The sequence below is a fragment of the Mya arenaria genome, chromosome 3 (genome assembly GCF_026914265.1).
Source record: "Mya arenaria isolate MELC-2E11 chromosome 3, ASM2691426v1".
NCBI classification, from domain to species: domain Eukaryota; kingdom Metazoa; phylum Mollusca; class Bivalvia; order Myida; family Myidae; genus Mya; species Mya arenaria.
Genome location: NC_069124.1, coordinates 7536300 through 7557388, shown reverse-complemented (window position 1 = coordinate 7557388; position 21089 = coordinate 7536300). Strand labels below are relative to the sequence as shown.

General features: G+C 34.8%; 1 protein-coding gene across 3 annotated transcripts in view; it reads left to right on the top strand.

Moving 5' to 3' along the window:
- LOC128227431 (nucleoporin p58/p45-like) overlaps positions 1–19921 on the top strand; it is a 30036-nt gene extending 10115 nt beyond the window's left edge. For 2 of the 3 annotated variants that reach the window (XM_052937965.1, XM_052937964.1), the window contains exons 6-14: positions 4555–4741; positions 5441–5506; positions 9165–9339; positions 11545–11624; positions 14572–14690; positions 17238–17320; positions 17896–18175; positions 18518–18562; positions 18878–19921. In XM_052937965.1, the coding sequence (XP_052793925.1) occupies positions 4555–4741; positions 5441–5506; positions 9165–9339; positions 11545–11624; positions 14572–14690; positions 17238–17320; positions 17896–18175; positions 18518–18562; positions 18878–19056 (1214 nt within the window). In that variant the 3' untranslated portion in view covers positions 19057–19921. The remainder of the gene's footprint in view (positions 1–4554; positions 4742–5440; positions 5507–9164; positions 9340–11544; positions 11625–14571; positions 14691–17237; positions 17321–17895; positions 18176–18517; positions 18563–18877) is intronic. The other variant, XM_052937966.1, reaches the window with a different exon arrangement.
- Positions 19922–21089: the final 1168 nt, after the last annotated feature.

Genomic DNA, 21089 nt, shown 5'->3' with positions numbered 1-21089 from the left:
TTTTTTAACAAAAAAATACACTTAAAACAAACTTACACACAAAAAAAACCGCACTAAGTGTGTTTAAACCGCGTTTTTGGGGGTAAAAAACACACTCAAAACGCACTTCTGTGTAAGATAAAAACCGCACTTCACAAGAAAGTGCGTTTAACTGCGTTTTCAACCCCTAAATGCGCACTTAAAACGTTTGGGAAAGAATACGCACTTCTTGAAAGTGCGTTTTTATTGCGCTTTTCGGAGGTAAAAACGTACTTCTAGAAAAGACGCACTCAACTGCGTTTTAAGTGCGCATTTTGGGGTAAAAAACGCAGTTAAATGCACTTCAGTAAAGAAGTGCGTTTTGATCCCTAAAAAACAAGCTTAAAACGCACTTCCGTTTTTACTGATTAAAAGGAAATCTTTTGCACCCAAATTTTATGAAAAAAATGTGATAAAAGTGCATTTTTTTCTGCATTAAAAGAGCATTTTTCTGTGTTAAAAAAAAGCACAAATTCACTCGGGTGCATTTTACCTGCATTATATAAAGTGTCCATTTTTGCAAAAATATTTTTTATATATATATATATATAATATAAATATATTGAACCATCAAAAAAAGAATGCATTTGAATAAATAAATACACATTTAGTTTCATTTAAATTTCCTAAAGATGAGTTTGTGTTCCATATATAATTTTTTTTTATCTCATAATTAATTTAACATGACACCTTATAACCCAGACATAATGTATTTACAGTCAGACAAACAAGTATATATTTGTCAAATTTAGCAATAATAAAATAACCTTTTACTCAGTGGCAAAAACAATTGATAGAAAATCATGAAACTGTTAGCTACAAATTGGAAAATGACAGTCTCAAGGATCTTTTGTTATATTTTTGTCAAATCATGTTTCTAATCATAGTTCATATTCACCTGATCTAATGATCATTATTTTACTTCACTAATCCCTTTAATATTAATTTGTTTTAATTGGTGTAAATCCATTTATTAATTAAAACATCATCAATATTCTTTTAATGAAATCCCAACAAAATGGCTACCAGAAGCTTTGATTTTAAATTGGCTCCCTAAATGCTGAGATTTAATTGGTCCTTGGTACAATCAGATAAGATCAGGCTTATCATGCATGTTGTAAAATTGGAATGGAAATGACAAAGAATTTGGTAGTCATTACAAGAAACTTAAGGAATAATAATTCTATAAATGTTGTAATTACATGCAATTGATTCTTGCCCACAAGTAAAATGTGTTCTTTTGATTCACACAATAAATAAGAAATTACAATATATTTTTGATTTTTAAAATAATCTTTCCTTTTATTTCATTATTTATTTTTTTTATTTTGAAGGTAAATTGATCAATAATAAAATGCTTACCGTATTATATCATGCATAGGACGCACTTTTTTACCCCCAATTCTCGTCTTAAAAATTGCCTGCGTCCTTTCTATGCTATTAGAATTTCATCTGGTTTTTTCCAAGTCCATTTCAGGTTGAAAATATCGGACCGGGGAAGAACGCGTTAATAGTAAGTATCTGTACTGCGTCACCGAAGAGAACAACTGACATAGGTAAAATCACGCAAGTTAACACACGCAGAAATATATTGAATGTTTACTTTAAAATGATTTATTGAGAAATAAATTGAAAAAAACACGAGTGTTTACTTTTTTATAAAAGGGACGCTACTCACAAAAACTCTATGTGAGTCAGCACTTTAACTGGATTGAGTTATAACGGCAACGGAAATCGGGAAAGGAGGTAAATATCAATTAATCGTTGTTTATGATTTTAATGTTTCGATATTTTACAAAACATTTTGTTGTATGTTACTGTTTTTCAAAATTGATAAATGAATGTGCATAACGCAAAGTAGCATTATTATCACTATCAAATCTTTTCAAATGTGCGGAGGTGTGAAAAACACCCGCTGTCTGTCATTAGAAAAACATCAATAGAACAAACTATTGTGATGGTAAAACCTTATGGTTGTTTGTTCGCACTTTACCCGATGTGCCTTCCGCTGGCAAGGCTAATTACTGACACTTAATTATGCCGACATGCTTTAATCCGCACAGCGACAAGCCTTATCAAAACAATCATCAGTTTTGACAATACACAGTTTTGTTGCGATTGCAACGGTTGACTGTCATTCAGAAAGCATGTCGAAACTATTGCAACGGTTGCAACGGTTGACTGTCAGTCTGGACTATTACGGCATTTGTATAAGTCTTATAATATGCGTAAATGTTCTCAAAATGTCAAGACATATATCATTGTTGTGTACACTAAATTACCAAAATAAGACAATAATTATCGAAATACACAAGACAGTTACCAAAATATGCCTTATATACAATTTTTTGTTTGTTTTTTACTTCAATATATATGTTATAAATACTTGACCAACCTCAATTTTTCGGCTCCGATTTTGACATTTTCCGCTGCGTCCTATCTTATATATCAAGGGTTTTTACCCCGTTTTCTCAACTATTTTTTTGCCTGCGTCCTATCTATGCTAGCGTCCTATACATGATATAATACGGTATTTACTGGTTGATTCATTGATTCATTCATTCATATAATCTTGTATTTATGTGTGTATTTCATTAATGTTTTTTTGAGAAGGGCATGATTCACATTTATATTAAAAAAAGTAAAAGATTCACTTCCTAACAAAAAGACGCACTTAAAACGCACTTACTGGTGGTCAGAAAAATATCAAAATAAAAGACGCACTTAAAACGCACTTATTGATGGTAAAAAAAGGAACAAAATAAAAGATGCACTTTTCCATTAAAAGATCCACTTAAAACGCACTCTGCTGAAAAAGAAAACCTAAAAGATTCACTTTTAACGCACTTCTGTATAAAAAGCGCACTTATTGACAGAAAAAATACACTTAAACGCACTTCTGTTAGAAAAGACGCACTTATTCACACAAAAAATGCACTTCAGTTAACAAAAGATGCAGAAAAAATACACTTATTTAAAAAAGATACACATATTACGCAGTTATTCATAAAAATACGCAAAAAAAAAATACACTTTTTCAGAAAAACGCAGGAAAAATACGCTTTTTAGTGTGTTTTAAGCGTGTTTGGTAAAAAGTGTATTTTTTTTTTGAGAAGGGATGTTGTTAATTGTGACCTGCATTCTGAACATGTTATTTAATGTGCTGATTTGAAACATCAGGAAACACGTGTTTGTAAAATTTTAGGTAGAAAAATTAAGAAATAGGAAAACAACTATTTTGAAAGATCTTGTTCACTTTTTACATGGAATGTGAACAGATGCTTGTTTCAATGATAGAATATCATCAAAAGTTCAAAAAGAGCTGTAATTTGAATAATTATTGAAAAAATTGGACAAATAATTTTAGCTCTATTTCACTGAATGTTTTATTATTAAAAATGAAATCAATCAAGGCTTGGGTTTACAAAATTGTGTTCAAATGAGTATCTACATATATAGATTGAAGCACTTAATAAGTTGCTGCATTAAGGCTTTGTAAATTTTAATGCTTAATTTTTGTCTGGAGCTTAACTTCGAAAGTATTTGAGGTACGGACCTCTAACCTCATACACAGATAGATTTTATTGAGCAGGAGTGCATTGCACATGAACCATAACTCTGTTTTTGGTATTTATACTAAAAATTGAACTCTGTTCATTTTTATGTTTTCCCTTTTTAAAAAAAATAGGACATATAGTTTTACCTGTGACGTAAGGGGCGGTGTCAAGTATGTTGTCTGTTTTATAACTTAAAAAGCCTTCGTCCAATGATAACCAAATTTGGTCAGAATGTGTATTTGCATAATATCTCGGGCCAGCCTGATCAGCAACCCTATCCCTCCATTCTCTTGAGAGTTATGGCCCTTAAATTATAGAAATTACCTAAATTTGGTCCTGTCCGATCACCAGCCTTAGAAACCTTTGTAAACCTTTGTAATCACCAAATTTGGTCAGATTGTTTATGGGAATAATATTTTGGTTCTTTAACCAGCTATACTGCTCATCTCATCAAAAAGTAATGCTGACTTTATGCCCTTGACCAATTCCTTGTTCTTGTGTCTATAAAGTGATATTCTCCAATTGGCACTCATTCCACGACACTCTTTTATTCCACAGACAATATGAATGATTCTAAAATCCTCTGAAAATCGATTGGTTGGGCCTGAAATCGGCAAAAATCGATAGTATATGCATATAATGATTAAGAGTTTAATACTGTACATGAATAAAACTACAACTCAGGTACTATCTAGTATTTTAAAAACCGATTGTACTATCGATAATCGGTTACTTGAGTGGAACCGATCATCGATAGTAAAATTGCAACCGATTCCCAACACTACTGCATACTTGGTTTTGGACAAAAGCCTTGTTATTATTTATTCTGCAGCATTGAACTCAAAAAGTCCTTAAACTAAATAAAAATATAAGATATTAGTATAAATTATATCTAAACAGTTTAGTCCTTGATAAAGGGACAACCCATACTATTGTTTATGTTGGAAAATAGTCACAGTTATTTCCCTTTCACATTCAGGTGCTTCAACAGCAGCCACAACCTCATCCTCACTTTTTGGAGGAATTTCAGGATTGGGGGCTGCATCAAGTACGGCAGGGGGCAGTATTTTTGGGACATCCGTTGCCAAGACGACCTCTACAGGACTAGGAGGGGTTGATCCCAAAACCACAACATCAGCTACTGCAAATGATCCAAGCAAACCAGGGTAAGATATGAGTTTGCACCTTATTATTGTTTTGTGAAAGGTTCTGTTGTCTGATGACCTCGAAGTTAACAATAATTTAAGTTTTAAATGAGAATGATATATCAAATAGTCTATCTCTTTCATAATAGTTATTATAATTATGGTATGCAAACTGCAGCATCACACTTTCATTTCCACTCTTTAATTTTTGCATTTGTTATCCAATCTTAACCAAACTGAATCACAATATTATTGTATAATATCTTGACTTAGTACTAAGATTTTTTTTGCCAAATTCACTTTTAATACTCTCTTACTTTAGCAAGCATTTGTAATTCAATCTTTACTACAATGGGTCACAGTGTTAAAGGGGATATTATATAAAAAAAATATTTTTCTCTTGAGTTATTGCCCATAAATTGTCAAAATTCAACCTAATTCATTTTGACTGCCCCCTTATACTTAAGCATTCTTATCCAATCCTAACCAAATGTTGTGATAATTGTACTTGGGATTATAACTAATTTTATCCCTGTAAACAAAGCTTGAAGTGGGGTATATTGAAGCCATACAGTCAGTCGCTTAGTTGGTCTGTTGGATACATTACCAGCCATGTTGAGTAGGAGTGTTTGACATTATTTTGTGCATCAAACTTCTCCATACATGAATACATGATATTATTTATGAAGTCAAGCTATTTAATTAACATCTTTGTTTCAGGGATGGCAAGTCGGCCAAGGAGACGATGGTTGAAAACAACATCATGCTTGATGTTGATGAACTAAGGTAGAACAATAGGCTGAGTTTATCATTTATTTATACAGTACCTTATTGACCAACAGGGAAATCAGAATCTTAAAGATCAGTGAAAATATAAAACTTGATATTTTCACTGAAGTAAAAATAACAGGAGTGACAATGAAATGACATTTTACAGAAAATCATAGAAGCAAATTAGTAAGATCATGATCTTTTCAAGAATTGTAAAATTATTTGCATCACTGTATCGTCGAGTTTAGTGGGAGGCAAAGGAAATGTATTATATTGGTTAGACTCTATCTATGATCGCAGTACTTGTATAATAAATATTCTTTCAAATGTGAGTCATACAATAAAAATATTTCATGATGAACATTTTAACAGCTTGTGCTAAATTTGCATGTCTATTAACACAAAATGGATAGAAAACTAATAGGTCAGAATGTGGAAGGTGGTCAGTTGGTTGCATAACTAATATAAACATATTTCATCTGTCATACACACTGCAAAACAAAATTTGTAATACCAGTGTTAGAGTAAACTCCATAGAACCTTTCTGTTCATCATGGATCACTGCATTTTAAAGTTTAACATTGATGATTGTAAAAAAGCCTGTTTTAAGACTACATTATGAGCATCTTTACTTTGAATGTCTGAGTAATTATGAATTTATCTGATTAAAATGACTGTGTCATAAATGATGCACTTCTGTAAGTTGTACCGGGGTACTTGTATGATCTTTTAGCAAAGCCTTCTTTCACTCTGTCAAGTTTGTGTAGTGATTTTGTGAAATATTATAATATGTGTATCTTTATGAAACTAATCTTTACCCAAAACAAATTCCAAGATATATTTCTTAAGAACAAGTATTTTAAGTGATTTAGGATTGATTTGAGGTTGAAAGTTCAAATGAGAAGACACAGGTGGTGTTTATAAACACCACCTGTGTTTTCTCATTTGAACTTTCAACCTCATATCATATAAACAACATTTTCTTCGAGGAATGGCATTATCGAGGTTGGAACCATTGTGTTTGTACAAAAAATCCTTGTACTGGGGCAATGCCATTCCTAGATGAAGATGCTGTTAATTTGTTTGGATGTTATTATATGGACTCAAGTATGGAAAAGATAGGACTGGCTAGGTCTTAGTAAGAAGCGCATTTTTTTCCTAGAAGGGATGATAGGTCACATCTCTGACAAATACTAAAACATTGTCAGACTGTTGAGGAGACTACAACAACTGTTAGGAGACAGCAACAACTGTTAAACATGCACAGTGGTCACAGCACAAGCCTTGCAAGTGGTTAAATGCTGTCTGTGCTTTCTCAAATTCCAGATTTTATATAGCAGGGCTTCATTTTGTCATAACAAATTAATGCTTAAGTGTCAGTATTTGGGCTTGTTCATCGAAACTGTAATATTGATAATTGCACGCAGGTTGACATAAGGGTAAAAAGTGTAAGGTCAAAGTAACTTTAAAACCTTTGTATGTTTCCTTTGTATGCTTCCCGAAAGTATGCTCCAAAGGGAGAGCATACAGTCACTGCTTTGTCTGTCGTCTGCACATCACACACTTGTCTGGAGAATAACTTAAAATCATTGTTGGAATATCAATAAAACTTAAAATGTACAAGTCCAGTATGCAAGAAACATAATCCCACATTCAGTCATTGCTGAAATATTCCCCCTTTAACAGTATTTTAGAAGGAAGCTGTAAGTCCAGGTGGCAGACCATCTTTTTTTTTTAGACTTATTTTGATTTGTTCTCTTAATGTTTGTCGAAAGCATTAATTCCAGAAGTCTTTTAGGTGAGGAGTTCAATCCTCATACACAGATAGCGCTTACTGAGGAGTGCAGTGCACAATAACCACAACTCTTGTTAAATTATTTTAACAGTGATTTCCCTTTGATAATATTAATATTTTTTGTTGGGTCTTCAGCATTGCAATATGTATTAATGGTAGTTTAAAGAAATAAAATTGAAAAGTAATATTTACTAATTTGCGCTTTCCTTTCTAATTTTTCACTCTGTGGGGGAGCATACATCATTTCGAATAGCTTGTTGATTGGGTTACATGCTGAACATAAGTAGGTTTTACAAGACATTGTTTTGGAGCATTACGTTTTACAAATACCTTTTCATTACAACTTTATGTTCATATAACCGTGACCCTTCCTGTAAAAGGAACTGTGTAGGAGTAGGGAGCAGATGAAACACCCTTGCCTTAGGCAAAGTTCAGGAAAACTGTGCCACTGACTGTAGCTCCCCTTCCTCTTAAAGTTGCCTCCCCATGACTTCTAGTTGACTTCTCCGATTTGTTGTTGCCCCCACTTGTCTTAAAGTTGCCTGCCTTAAGCTGTAATTTGCACCGACTTGCCTAGTAGATGCCCCTCCTTGACCTATAGTTGCCTCCCCTTGACTTTATGTTACTCTCTCTTGACTTATAGAAGCCTCCACTTGTAATTCAGTTGTTCTCCCTTGACTTTTAGTTGCCTAAGCCCTTGACACTTTGTTGCACCCCATTAACTGATAGTTGTCTCCCCTTAACTTTCTGTTGCTCTCACTTGACTTATATTTGCCTCAATCCTTGACTTTTTGTTGCCCCCTGTTGACTGATAGTTGCACCCCCCTTGACTTTCAGTTGTTCTCCTTTGCCTTAGTTGCCTCAGCCCTTGACTTTAAGTTGTACCCCGTTGACTAATAGTTGCCTCCTCTTGACTTTCTGTTGCTCTCCCTTGACATACAGTTGCCTCCCCTCTCTTATAGTTGCCTCCCTCCCCTCTTATAGTTGCCTCCCTTCATATACTTGACATTAGTAAAAGAAAATAAGCAAAATATTAGTTACTGAAATGTACTCCGAATAGAAGCGTAACATGTGTACAATTAGACAGTGCAAACAAAATTCAGCAAAACCTTCTGGTGGAATCCATATACGAGTATACACACTCATAGTATATCATCATTCAATAATAAGCCTAAAGTAATAGCTGCTCCAGGAAATAGACTGTTATCCTGTAAGAATCTTGAGTTCTTCAAATGTCAAAATGAGAAGAAGAGAAAAGGAAATGAAAGCTCACTGCTTCTCCACAAAAACATTTGTGTGATCATACTTAAGAAACGTAGGTCCGCTTAAAAATATAATTGGATTTTTGGAATGTTATAGAGAAGCCTTTTGAACTGCTGTACTGAATTGGCAGACTGTTGAATTGCTTAAAGAGTGTTCCAAGTCTGGATGGTGGAAGGAATTAGAAAATTGTAGTATAGGGAGGATTTGTATAATTATAGTGGAATGGCTGTAGAGTCTCTAAGATTATATCTATAATTTTCCAGGCTTACAAGTACGAGGTGTTTAAGACAAAGCAGCTCATATCATTTTGTATCTTAAACATAAAGTTAAGTTTGAGGTTGAACCTCAATTTGTTGCACCTCCTTGACTTCCAGTAGCTCCCACTTGACTTCAAGAGTCTTCCCCTTGACTATAGTAACCCCCCCCCATACTTGACAGGTACAGGAGAATAGTAAAATAGAGGGGATGATACGCCTGTACTCTTTTCATATGGGGGAAACGTTAAAAAAAAAGACTTTGCCACTGGTAAAGTGTAGAAAGACTGGCATACTTTTTACTCTTTGTGTGATAGTTGCCTCCCCCTGACTTGACAGCTACTTCCACTTGTTGTTATAGGAAGTTTGTGAAGGAGGAGAAGGGAGAGATGGAGCAGATGAAGCGGCTGTCCTCTACACCGATGGGGAAAGTCCAGGAAGACTGTGCAGCACTTAGACAACTGCTGTCTCTTGTCTCCAGTGGTCTTCAGAGGAATGTCTGCAATGTGGAAAAACTCAAGAGAGAAATGACCGGGGTATGTTAATTGGTGATAACAAAATGCTTCATTTAGAATCAGTTTTAACTATAGCCTGTTTTTTCAAGTAAAGTGAAAATAATGTAGCATTTGCTACTGTCATTATTATCCCCCGCCGAATTGAAGGTTTCGGGAGAAGGATATTTTTTTGGCGTTGTCCGTCGTTCCGTCTTTCCGTCCGTCCATCTGGAACCATATCTCGGTAGGCATTGATCAAAAAATGTTCAAACTTGGTCAGAATGTTCCCCTTGATCATATCTGAACCACTTGTAAAAGTGGATCACATGGGGTCAAGAACTAGGTCACTAGGTCAAATCTTAGAAAAAAATTTGGAACAAACTACAGGCATTATACGTGGTCAAATATTCATGAAACTTAATCAAAATGTTTTCCTTGATGAACTCTTGGACGTAAATAAAACTGGGTCACATATGATCAAAAATTAGGTCACTAAGTCAAATCTTAGAAAAATCATTCAAATTCATAGAAACTATTACAAATGTTACTCTGTATACAAAACTTTTAATTAAAAAAATTCCAAACAAACTCAAACTTATATCCAACATTCATAATGGTCCATTTCTCTGCAGCCAAATTACATGTTAATATAGGAATATTCCACCTACTTTTCATTTCCAATCCATGAACTTTGCCTAATGAGGGATATCAACTTAACGAACTTGCTTGTTTTCTTTTGTAGCATGTTGTCTTCGTCACTGTGCTTAAAATCAGTTCTTGACTTAATATCACTAAATTTGGTACACAAGTTCACAATGGCCCTGGGCATCACATGTAGCAAGTCCTAGTACTCCACCAGCAACATTTGTTGAATTATGAACCTTCAAAGATTGAGAAACACAACAGAGGGCTTAAAGTGTTTGATTGAAGCAATCTTGAGCATCTCATAGGCTTGATGTTTAAAAATAAGAATTGAGGAAGATATGTCATATGCTTGATGTTTAAAAATAAGAATTGAGGGAGTTATGTCATATACTTGATAGAATATTAGAATTGAGGGAGTTATGTCATAGGCTTGATATTCAAAAATTAGAATTGAGGGAGTTATGTCATATGCTTGATGTTGAAAAAATAAAATTGAGGGAGTTATGTCATAGGCTTATTTAGAAGGTATGTCATAGGCTTGATGTTTAAAAATTAGAATTGAGGGAGTTATGTCATATGCTTGATGTTAAAAAATTGGAATTGAGGGAGTTATGTCATAGGATTGATGGTTAGAAATAAGAATTGAGGGAGTTATGTCATAGGATTCAGATTGATGTTTAAATATTAAAAATGAGGGAGTTATGTCATAGGCTTGATGTTTAAAAAGTAAGAAATGAGGGAGTTTTAGTCATGCACAAACCATAATCTTAGGCATTTTACATTGACTTTACAATTTTTTTAAGCTAGTGTAATTTTTGGCTGATGTATTTTCTAACCATATCCCTAAGTCCATTAAGGTACATGTAGCTTCCATGAATGCCCAAATTCCTGATAAAGATTTTACAACATTTTGCTCCTTTTACACTAAATTTGGTATGACCATTGGTTTGACGATGAATGGCCCTCCAAACAAGCGATACATTGAAAAAATGTTTTGTGGCTTTGTGGTGATTGCGGTGAGTGAGACATAGTTGTCACAATGTGGAACTGTGTATGTGTGGCATGCGTGCGTCTGGAATGAACCTTGTCAAGGCTGCATCTCATTCATGCATTTTAGGATTTTCAAAAGAAAATGCCAAAAGGTTCACCATGAAAAAGTGGCATGTGGGGACCAAGACCCAGGTCTGTACCTCAAAGGACAAGGTCATAGGCTCTTTCAAAGGGGTCTGCATGGCGCAATTTGTCATCGAGTTTGAATTGATATCAGGATGCCACAAGACATAAATGATTTTATTGTCAAAAGCCTCTTCCATTTGATTGCAAACTGGTTTACTCCTTAACACAACGTAACACGTTTAAGCAAATTTTCTTTGTACATTGCACTAGATGACAAGTTACAATACTTTCTATTGATCAGGGCCCTTAAACCGCCATATTAAAGATATCTCAAGTCTAATCATGTTGTTTCTGGGAACTTTAACTAATGATGCAGCATTGTGATGACAAAAAGAATCTGAGCTTGGAGATTGTGGTCACCTTCTTCATAAATCTTCCTATTTTAAGATTTTGTGGTTCTGTATCATTTTTTCATCTTTCATGAAGGAGTTGAAGCATGCAGAGATGGCAGTGAGGACAAAGGAGACGCCTCCGGGCCTGCAGTACGAGAATACAGCTCCTATGTTGTGAGTTCCTTATTGTTTTAATAATAAGTTTATTTAAAGAAGTTAACACATTTGGATTTTTTGGAGTTTCATATTAAGTACAAATTGAGGGCTTAGTGCAAAGTATTAAGACATTGAAGTGCAATAAAGATTTTATATTGTTGTTCTTAAAACACTGTATTTTTATAAGGGACATTGATTGTTTCATTGGTTTAAATTGTTTCATTGTGTTGATTAGGATTCATGATACTAACATACATTTAAATTATTAATATTGCAACTGGTACTGAAAGTTAGACTCCAATTATGTTATAAAGTAAGTTTTCAAATCAGTTTTCATGACTGTTATCACCAGTGCATTCTCTAGAGGTTGAGGTTAAACACAGTTGTAGGTATTGGTCAAGATTAGCATTCTTGGATTTTTTCTTTATTCAATAAAAATAAAAAAAATATTTATTTAAGTATTATTAAGTTATTTTATCCTACTAGATAAAGGTATCTATGTTGAAACTGAAGGTCTCATTGCTCTGGAAACTGTAGACACCATTGCCGTTGAAACTGTAGTCACCATTGCCATTGAATCTGTAGTCATCATTGCTCTGGAAACTGTACTCGCCATTAACCTGGAAACTGTAGTCACATTCCCCTCGAAACTGAAGTCATCATTGCCCTGGAAACTGAAGCCATCATTGCCCTTGAAGCTGAAGTCATCATTGCCCTCGAAACTGAAGCCATCATTGCCCTTGAAGCTGAAGTCATCATTGCCCTTGAAACAGAAGTCATCATTACCCTGGAAACAGAAGTCATCATTGCCCTGGAAACAGTAGTCATCATTCCTCTGGAAACTGAAGTCACATTCCCCTCGAAACTGAAGTCATCATTGCCCTGGAAACTGAAGTCATCATTGCCCTGGAAACTGAAGTCATCATTGCCTTGGAATCTGTAGTCACCATTGCCCTGGAAACTGTAGTCAGCATTGCCCTGGAAACCCGTCATCATTGCTCTTGAATCTGTAGTCATCATTGCTCTTGAATTTGTAGTCATCATTGTCCTTGAATCTGTAGTTATCATTGCTCTTGAATCCGCATTCATCATTGCTCTTGAATATGTAGTCATCATTGTCCTTGAAACAGTAGTCATCATTGCCCTTGAAACAGAAGACATCATTACTCTTGAATCTGTAGCCATCATTGCCGTTGAAACAGAAGACAACATTGCCCTGGAAACTGTAGTTATCATTGCCCTTGAAACTGTAGTCAGCATTGCTCTGGAAACTGTAGTCATCATTGTTCATGAATCTGTAGGCATTGCTCTTGAATCTGAAGTCATCATTGTCCTTGAAACTGTAGTCATCATTGTCCATGAATCTGTAGTCATCATTGTCCTTGAAATTGTAGTCATCATTGTCATTGAAACTGTAGGCAGCATTGTTCTGGAAACTTTAGCCCTTGCCCATGAAACTGTAGTCATCATTTCCCTTGCATCTGTAGTCATATTGTCCTGAAGACTGTAGTCATCATTGTCCTTGAAATTGTAGTCATCATTGTCATTGAAACTGTAGTCAGCATTGTTCTGGAAACTTTAGCCCTTGCCCATGAAACTGTAGTCATCATTGCCCTTGAATCTGTTGTCATCATTTCCCTTGAATCTGTAGTCATATTGTCCTGAAGACTGTAGTCATCATTGTCCTTGAAATTGTAGTCATCATTGTCATTGAAACTGTAGTCAGCATTGTTCTGGAAACTTTAGCCTTTGCCCATGAAACTGTAGTCATCATTGCCCTTGAAACTGTAGTCATCATTTCCCTTGAATCTGTAGTCATATTGTCCTGAAGACTGTAGTCATCATTGCCCTGGAAACAGAAGACATCATTGCTCTTGAATCTGAAGTCATCATTGTCCTTGAAACAGTAGTCATCATTGTCCTTGAAACAGTAGTCATCATTATCATTGAATCTGTAGTCATCATTGCCCTTGAAACAGGTCAAGGTCACAGTGACCTTCAGGTGAAAAACTGATGTTGGTCATCAGTCTGAAGGTCACTGTTGGTTTGTCTCCTGTCCAAAAGTTAATGTCTGTCTTCAATTTTTTCTCAGCTACGACAACACAATAGGGGAGACAATCGCTTTTAAAAGAAAGCAATCTCTAGTTTATACCTACTGCTCTAGTGTTTAAAGTCTATTATAGATGGGAATTCTACCTTTACAATTGAGTTCTAGACATAAAACTTGAACTAGAAACATAACATTAAAACTAGTAATTATATTCCAGGTAACATCATGCTATCTGATGATGCCTTAGTTTTTGAAACAAAAGTTTAATGTCAATTAATGAATAGTTAACTTAACCCCACGTGGACCAAATATAATGACTTTCGATGAAGACAATTGCATGTCATTACCCAGTTATTTGTAAAGCTGCTAAAAGTTACATTTAAAATGAAATAGTATCATGCCTGAAGTGTATTAAATTGTGTGTTTCAATTTCAAATTATGGGCCAGATAATACATATTCTGCGATTTAAAAATTTAACACATCATTTGAAAGGTTAACGTCTGGTTTCACTACAAGTGGTCTTACAGTCAGCATTTTTAGAAAGGACTTTGGTTAAGGAAATGATGTGCATCAACATTGAAAGAAACCTTTTATTTTGAATTTGTAAATAATTGTTTGTTTGTTAATGTAGAAGCATGCTTTGAGTATTAGGAATGTGTGTGTTTGCTTAACCCAAGGTATGCATACAATTTATTTTACCTTTCCACATACTTGGCAGGTACTTGCTGTTTTTGTAACAGGTTCCTGATAAAGAGTGTTGAGCACGTTAAAGAACCAGGGGCTGCTGTTTATAGGGATATATCCTGTCTGCATTATGCCCAACAGACATCATTAGACCGATACTTTGAATTTGGCTGTTGCCCACGGTGTTTTAAATAAATGTATGTACCCAAAACTGATTATTTGTGTTGCAGATACTTTCAGTGTGTGATAGAGAGCTTTGAGAGTCAGATGTTACAGTACAGACAGCAGATTGAGATGCTGGAGAACCACTTGGCCTCCTTACACCAACCCAGCAGACTTACACATGATGGTACGGCTCAGTTGGATTTGAAACAAAGTTTTAAATCCATGTCCATTTCTTTGTGTAGTAGGGATAAAACGATCGAGAATGGTTCAAAATTTTTCATTGGGACATAACATACCAACATTTAAACCCATAACATAGCGATTAATATTTATTTTCATGACCTTTGTTTTAAACCCATAAAATGACGATAAATGTCTTTCTCATGACCTTGACCAGTGAAGAGTTAAACTTGCCCATATTAAATTCCAAGATTATGTTTGTCATTAGAGAACAGATTATCTTAACATTAGTTGCACCATTTCATACGTAATTCATGGTCCAGTTTTCATTATGAAATCAAGGATTGGTCAAAATGACCTCTCTGATTATTGGTGATAAGCAATTATGGTATTTGGTTGATTTTAAATCCCTATTATGTGAGAGTATTGTGAATAAGACATCCATTTGCCTAAATGAATACTAAAACTGTGGCATTGCTGAAGGTATAGCAGGTTGGCATGGGCATTCAGACTTGACTGCAAAAAGTACTTTCTTTGTATCAAGCTGTGATAATCAGTTCCTTTCAGTGAAAAGAACACCCTACTGTTATAAGTAGAAATCATTTGTTATTTAGTGATCTTGCCGGTTCCACTCACAAAGGAAGTTCTGCATGTTTATTTAGGAACCGGTACTTTAACAACTTCTTGGTAACGTAATCTGCCTTTGGGAACAAAATGAAGGAACTTATAATGCTTGTATGGTATCTGTTTACTGAGGCAATAGTTTAATTTTAGACTTTGATATTGTCAATTGGTGTTTTGTTATGCATTCAATATTTCAGTGACAGAAATGTTAGATTTTCAAGGGCTTCTGTGATATTAATTCCACAGATGGGTCTTCATATTTAGCTTGTTTTTGGAGAAAATGTTGAAATAAATCTAATGAACATGCTTATAATTTCCTTAAAAGCTTCTCATGTTTAACCTTGCAAAAAGTAGATCAGATTGGTGATGCCAGCCGTATTTTTATGTGCTTTTGCATAAGTCATGCTCTTGTCAAGTGATATTATTACAAAACCATATTGTTATGACAACCAAAGGCATTTTTCAGAGAAAGAGAAACCGTTCACAAACAAATTTTATTTACTAACCGTTTTTCCATAAGAAAGTTTAAATAAGTAACGTGAATTTTAAAAAACCTAAATAAGAAAAAATGCCCAAAAGTTCACAAAATAGCCTCACTGATCCATGTATTTTTAAGTGTCCATAGAATTTAATCCAGATGAAATATTGAACACACCATATGAGCACTATTTAAATGTTCTGGCACTGGTGAAACTGGTAATGACTGATCGTTGAAAAGAGACTTTAATTTTACCTTTAATCCAATGATCAGAGAAGTTTGGCCTTATATAACAAATAAGAATGTTCCAGAACATACTACCAAATCATCAAAAGGTTCTCAAAAACACTATAAGAATCTAATGTATTGTAGAACTTCTATACATGAAATATATAAAAACTTCAGCAAATTTCCATATGGGCAGGGGTGGGGGGAGGGGGGTTATTAAACAGTGAAGTACTGAACTTTTAATACAAAAATGTGTAACAATATGGAATCTTTATATAATTTAAAGTACTTTGGACCATTTATCCATGAGTCATGTAGTACATCTTTTTTTTGTCAACTAGTCATAGTTGTGACTTTTCATGTCAACAAGTTGTGTTGGCCCACTGACCCTTGAGTCATGTTATGTAATCTTATTACTTTAGTTATATCATAGCCGATTTACATTGTTATTTATATTATATGAATTTTATAAGAGATTCTTATCAAGTTTCTGCAGCATTTTTTAGGAGGAATGGCTTGATAGCGTGAAGCAGACAGACAATAAAATCATTTTCTTGTGGAAGAAAAGTGGGTTTTACTCTATAAGTGTACTGTACATGACTCTTCCTGCTGGCAATCACCATTGTCGCCATTTGTAACAAAAGGCGACAAGAAACTTTCATTATATTTAAAATGACGTTAGTGGCGCAATCTGCAGTCTCCATGATGTCGAAAATTTAGTCTCTACATTAAATCGAGCGTGTCCCTGCTGATATCCTATAAATAGGTTAGGACTGGATTAATTCATTTGTAATTACACAGCATTGCTGAGTAACAATAACATTCTTTAATGACTATGACTCTTTGTAGCAGAAGTGTGACAATTGTTTACATTTATGAGAAAAAGACACCGAAGTGACTTATTGTTGTTATAAAACAGTGAAGTCAGTTAACACAAAGCACAGTTATTACCCTATAGGAAATCTCCTGTCTATTTGGGGATGTCTGAATGACAAACAGGGTGAATTACAATTTCTTTATATTTTTACCATCTTACCCTGTTTGGACCGAATTTATAAAACATGAAAAAATGGACTAATCTTTTAGTATTATATAATTATATTCACTGTTTTATATTTCTTAGGTAACTTTGTATGATTCAGCTGCATGTAATACATTGGTGGAAAACAACGTGAAAACTTTACCAAAATGTATACCCAATAGTGCAAATATTCTTTGTAGAGCTGATTCTGTTACTAAGGAGACTCCATGAAGCATTTGTTGCCATGGCAGCACAGCTACAACAGATCCATGAAGCTGTCAAGGTAACCCACTTTTAGCAATGCATGTTTATTTGTAACATTCTATGCTACAACCTAACTAACTGAATATCTTGTCCGTTTCCAAAGTTTGAAAACAGTTATTAAAAATGAAATATGGTTCAAAAATGAGTACATCGGTACATCTATGAAGGTCTTTACCCGGATGGATGTTAACGTGTAGGGTTTTAGTCAGGATTTTAAAAGGGCAGGGTGCTAAGCCAAGGAGAAAGGGGCACATTGTATCGAATATAGATATTTTGAATTTTGCATTTTGTGTTTTATTGAAGTAGGATTAGGTTTCATCTGCCAAATATATTAAGTATGTATGTGTTAATAATTATAGTATACAAAATAACGTGTATTATCTTCAGCATCTCATTTTCTGAAGCCAGGAGGGTGCCAATGCTGGTCTTCATGAGGGCAGAAGGGTGCTACTTAAAAAGGACAGAGAACAGCATCCTTCAATAACTCTAGCTGAAACCCTAAAATAGGACTTTTTCAATTAATTGTACTTGTTGTTTATCATTATGTTTAAGTATTTCAAACTTGTGACCTTTGATAATATGTTTCTTCTACAGACCCAAAAAGAGCACTACCTGAACTATCGAAAGGTATTCCATGGTGATGCGAAGAATATTTTCGAGCGTCAGAAAAAAGCCCCCGTCCGAGTGTCAGCCCCAGCCCACATGGATATTTATGGCCAGTCCCCATTTCCCGGTGTCAACAATGCTGCAGCTGTTGCCATGGCCACAGCCTTGACCCGGACCCAGCAACCACAGCCCCAGGCTGGGGCTCCACCTGTCACAGGCTTCAGTAACTTTGGGACCACCTCAGGGTTTGGGACAGGTAATCCACCAAGTATGATGATTGCAATTTTAGTTGCAATTTTACAATTGTGATTCCTTTATTTATTTGAAATAGTTTTAAGTATTTAGAAGAGATTTAGAATCTTTCTGACAAAATTTGACTGTTAAACATTTTTACACAAATGAGCAAAATTTTATGAATTATTTTATATATTGAAATAATGATGTACTATTGACAATTTTGCTTGTCAACAAAACTGATTTTTGTGGGATGCAGCTCATGTATTCTCTAAAAAATATCTGTCAGAAGCATTTTGAATAGATGCTGCAAGTTTTTCAGAGTTTTATGTGAAGTAATAAAATTGTTTCTAGTATATTGTCATTCTCCTTTCAGGTTTTGGCCTTGGCACAAGTACAACACAGCAATCCGGATTTAAAGGTAAGTGTAATAATTTTTTATCGAAATAATAGTAATAATAACTAGTGAATCAACTTGTAAAATACGGTCATATTACCTGAAATGTATATTTTCCCAAATTGATCCATTGTGAAATGAAGTTTTAAGAATTGTTTTGGAGTTGTTGTTTTCTTTTTAGATTGTAATCAATATTGTTGCAAAGTACGGGATATTTCAAAACATGACCTTACCCCCAACCTCATAATCATAAGGTACAGGGAAATTATTTTTGGTTGGAGTTCTTCAGCTTTTAATAAAAAAAGTAACAGAAGTTAACCATTTATACCTACTTTCCAGGGTTTGGTACTGGAGGTGGGCTATTCGGGAGCGGGACAACATCCACCCTTGGCTCCACTCAAGCTGGTTCCCTGTTTACAAGCCCACTCCCCTCCACCCTGCCAGCCCCTAGCCTCGGTGGGGATACTTCCTTTCAGCTTAACCGGCCTCCAGCTGGGGCCAAAAGGGGCAAGAGATAGGAGCTGCTCGTTCTAGGCTTAAGGACAACTTTCCAGGATTGAGGACTGCTTTCTAGGCTTTAGGACTACTTCTTGGACTGAGGACTTCTTTCTGGGCTTTAGGACTACTTCTTGGACCGAGGACTTCTTTCTGGGCTTTAGGACTAGTCTACTTCTTGGACCGAGGACTTCTTTCTAGGCTTTAGGACTACATCTTGGACTGAGGACTTCTTTCTAGGCTTATGGACTCCTTTCTATGTTTGAGAACTAGATGTGGAAATTGATATTATATTTTGTCATCAATGGGAAGGGACATTTACAACTTGATTAATTCTTTCCATCAAATTAATTTAGGAACTGTTATTTGTAGAGGTAAGGACTAGATGTCAAAATTGATTGATTGATAATGTTGTCGACAGTTGTGTGCATCGCAAAAAATTTTTTTTACTTAAATTGTTTTATTTATCTTAATGTTATATAATAGATTAAAGGAATAAACATGTTATTCATGTTTCATTCCGTTTTTGGCGTCCACTTTTATCAAGCATTTTTGGGAAAAAATGAATTCATTTTGTTCAAGAGTTCTAAATATTATTATTTTTTTTCCAGTCCAACCAATTATTACATTTTGGTTTAAAAGAAGAATTCAGTCAAGTAACCATTATTTTCTTTCATGCTTTTGTGATGCTGTCTGTATACTATGATGTGTAAATATTTGCATGAGTAAATGAAAATGGAATATGAAGGTCAGGAATTCTAAGATTAACAGGCTGCATTACGTGTTGATTTTGTGTGACAAGGATGATGTTTAGAAACACAAGTTGTAATCTGTGATGTGAGATATTGTCATATAAAATGATTGAGAATAAATGCATGGTAAATGATACGAGTCTTTGGCTTTTTTTCTCTTTCTACTTAAATAAATAAATTTCATAAGCAAGTGTTATTTGGTGTTTTCATTGTTCTTGGTCCATATGAAAGGTCTGTGGCTGTACTCATAACGATTTTTGAGAAAATGTCTAACTCAGTGGAATTTTTCCTATTTATTCATGTGCTTAGATTAACAAATTATTTTACGACTGTTTGAACAGAAACCAGAACAAAACGACATTGAAAGTTCCCGAGTTTAATTCTACATAACCAACCTGATAGAGCATAATAACTTTGCTATACAATAACTGCTATTGGAACAACAGCTTAAAACAAATAGTAAAAGGATTGGCAAGATAACGCCGTGAAAACGAACGAACTCCATAATTGGTCATAGTTACACACGGCTGGAAGTCCGAGTGGGAACAAACCACGCAAGCCGAGAGAGGCTGGGCTGACCGATTGTATCAAGTGATTACCACCAATAGCTAATGCAACATCATAAATCTCCTGGCAATGCAATGCAACGCAATCATGCAACCACCAATTGCCAATAGCCAATGCAACATCAGCAATCTCCTGGCAATGCAACGCAACTGTGCAACCACCGGGACGCCAAGTACTAGGACGTTCCTGGCCTTAAGAAATATACATGCAGCAGACTCGTTCAGACTTTGTAATTCCAGCAATGGGATTATCAGTGTTATTTATATCTATATTACGGTATATAAAATTAATTGATTTTTGTGTATAAATCCCAATTTGATATTTATAGCCCACTTGTGGATTTCCCTACCAAGTGGTAACTAGCACCGAGGTGCTCGACCAAGGTAAAGGTCTCGACAAGCCCAAATACAACTAAATTATATATATGTAAATATACATTTTTAAACTGTAATGGAAGACAGCCCAGCAAACTCTCAGCTTGCTAATTTTTTCCCCGTCTTCACGACTGACTAAGAATGAATTATGAAATACATGTGGAACCTTGGAAAGCGATGAGCGTAAATTTGAACCAATATTAAATACTACAGAAAATGCCATCTACCCTTCATATTCAAATAATACAAGTTCATATTTTAGCAAAGAAGTTGCTAATTTTTGCAAACAGATAGCTATTTCAGATGTCCATGGTTCCTTATTTAGACATGGTTAAATAATAGAACAGAATAGATGCACATTCA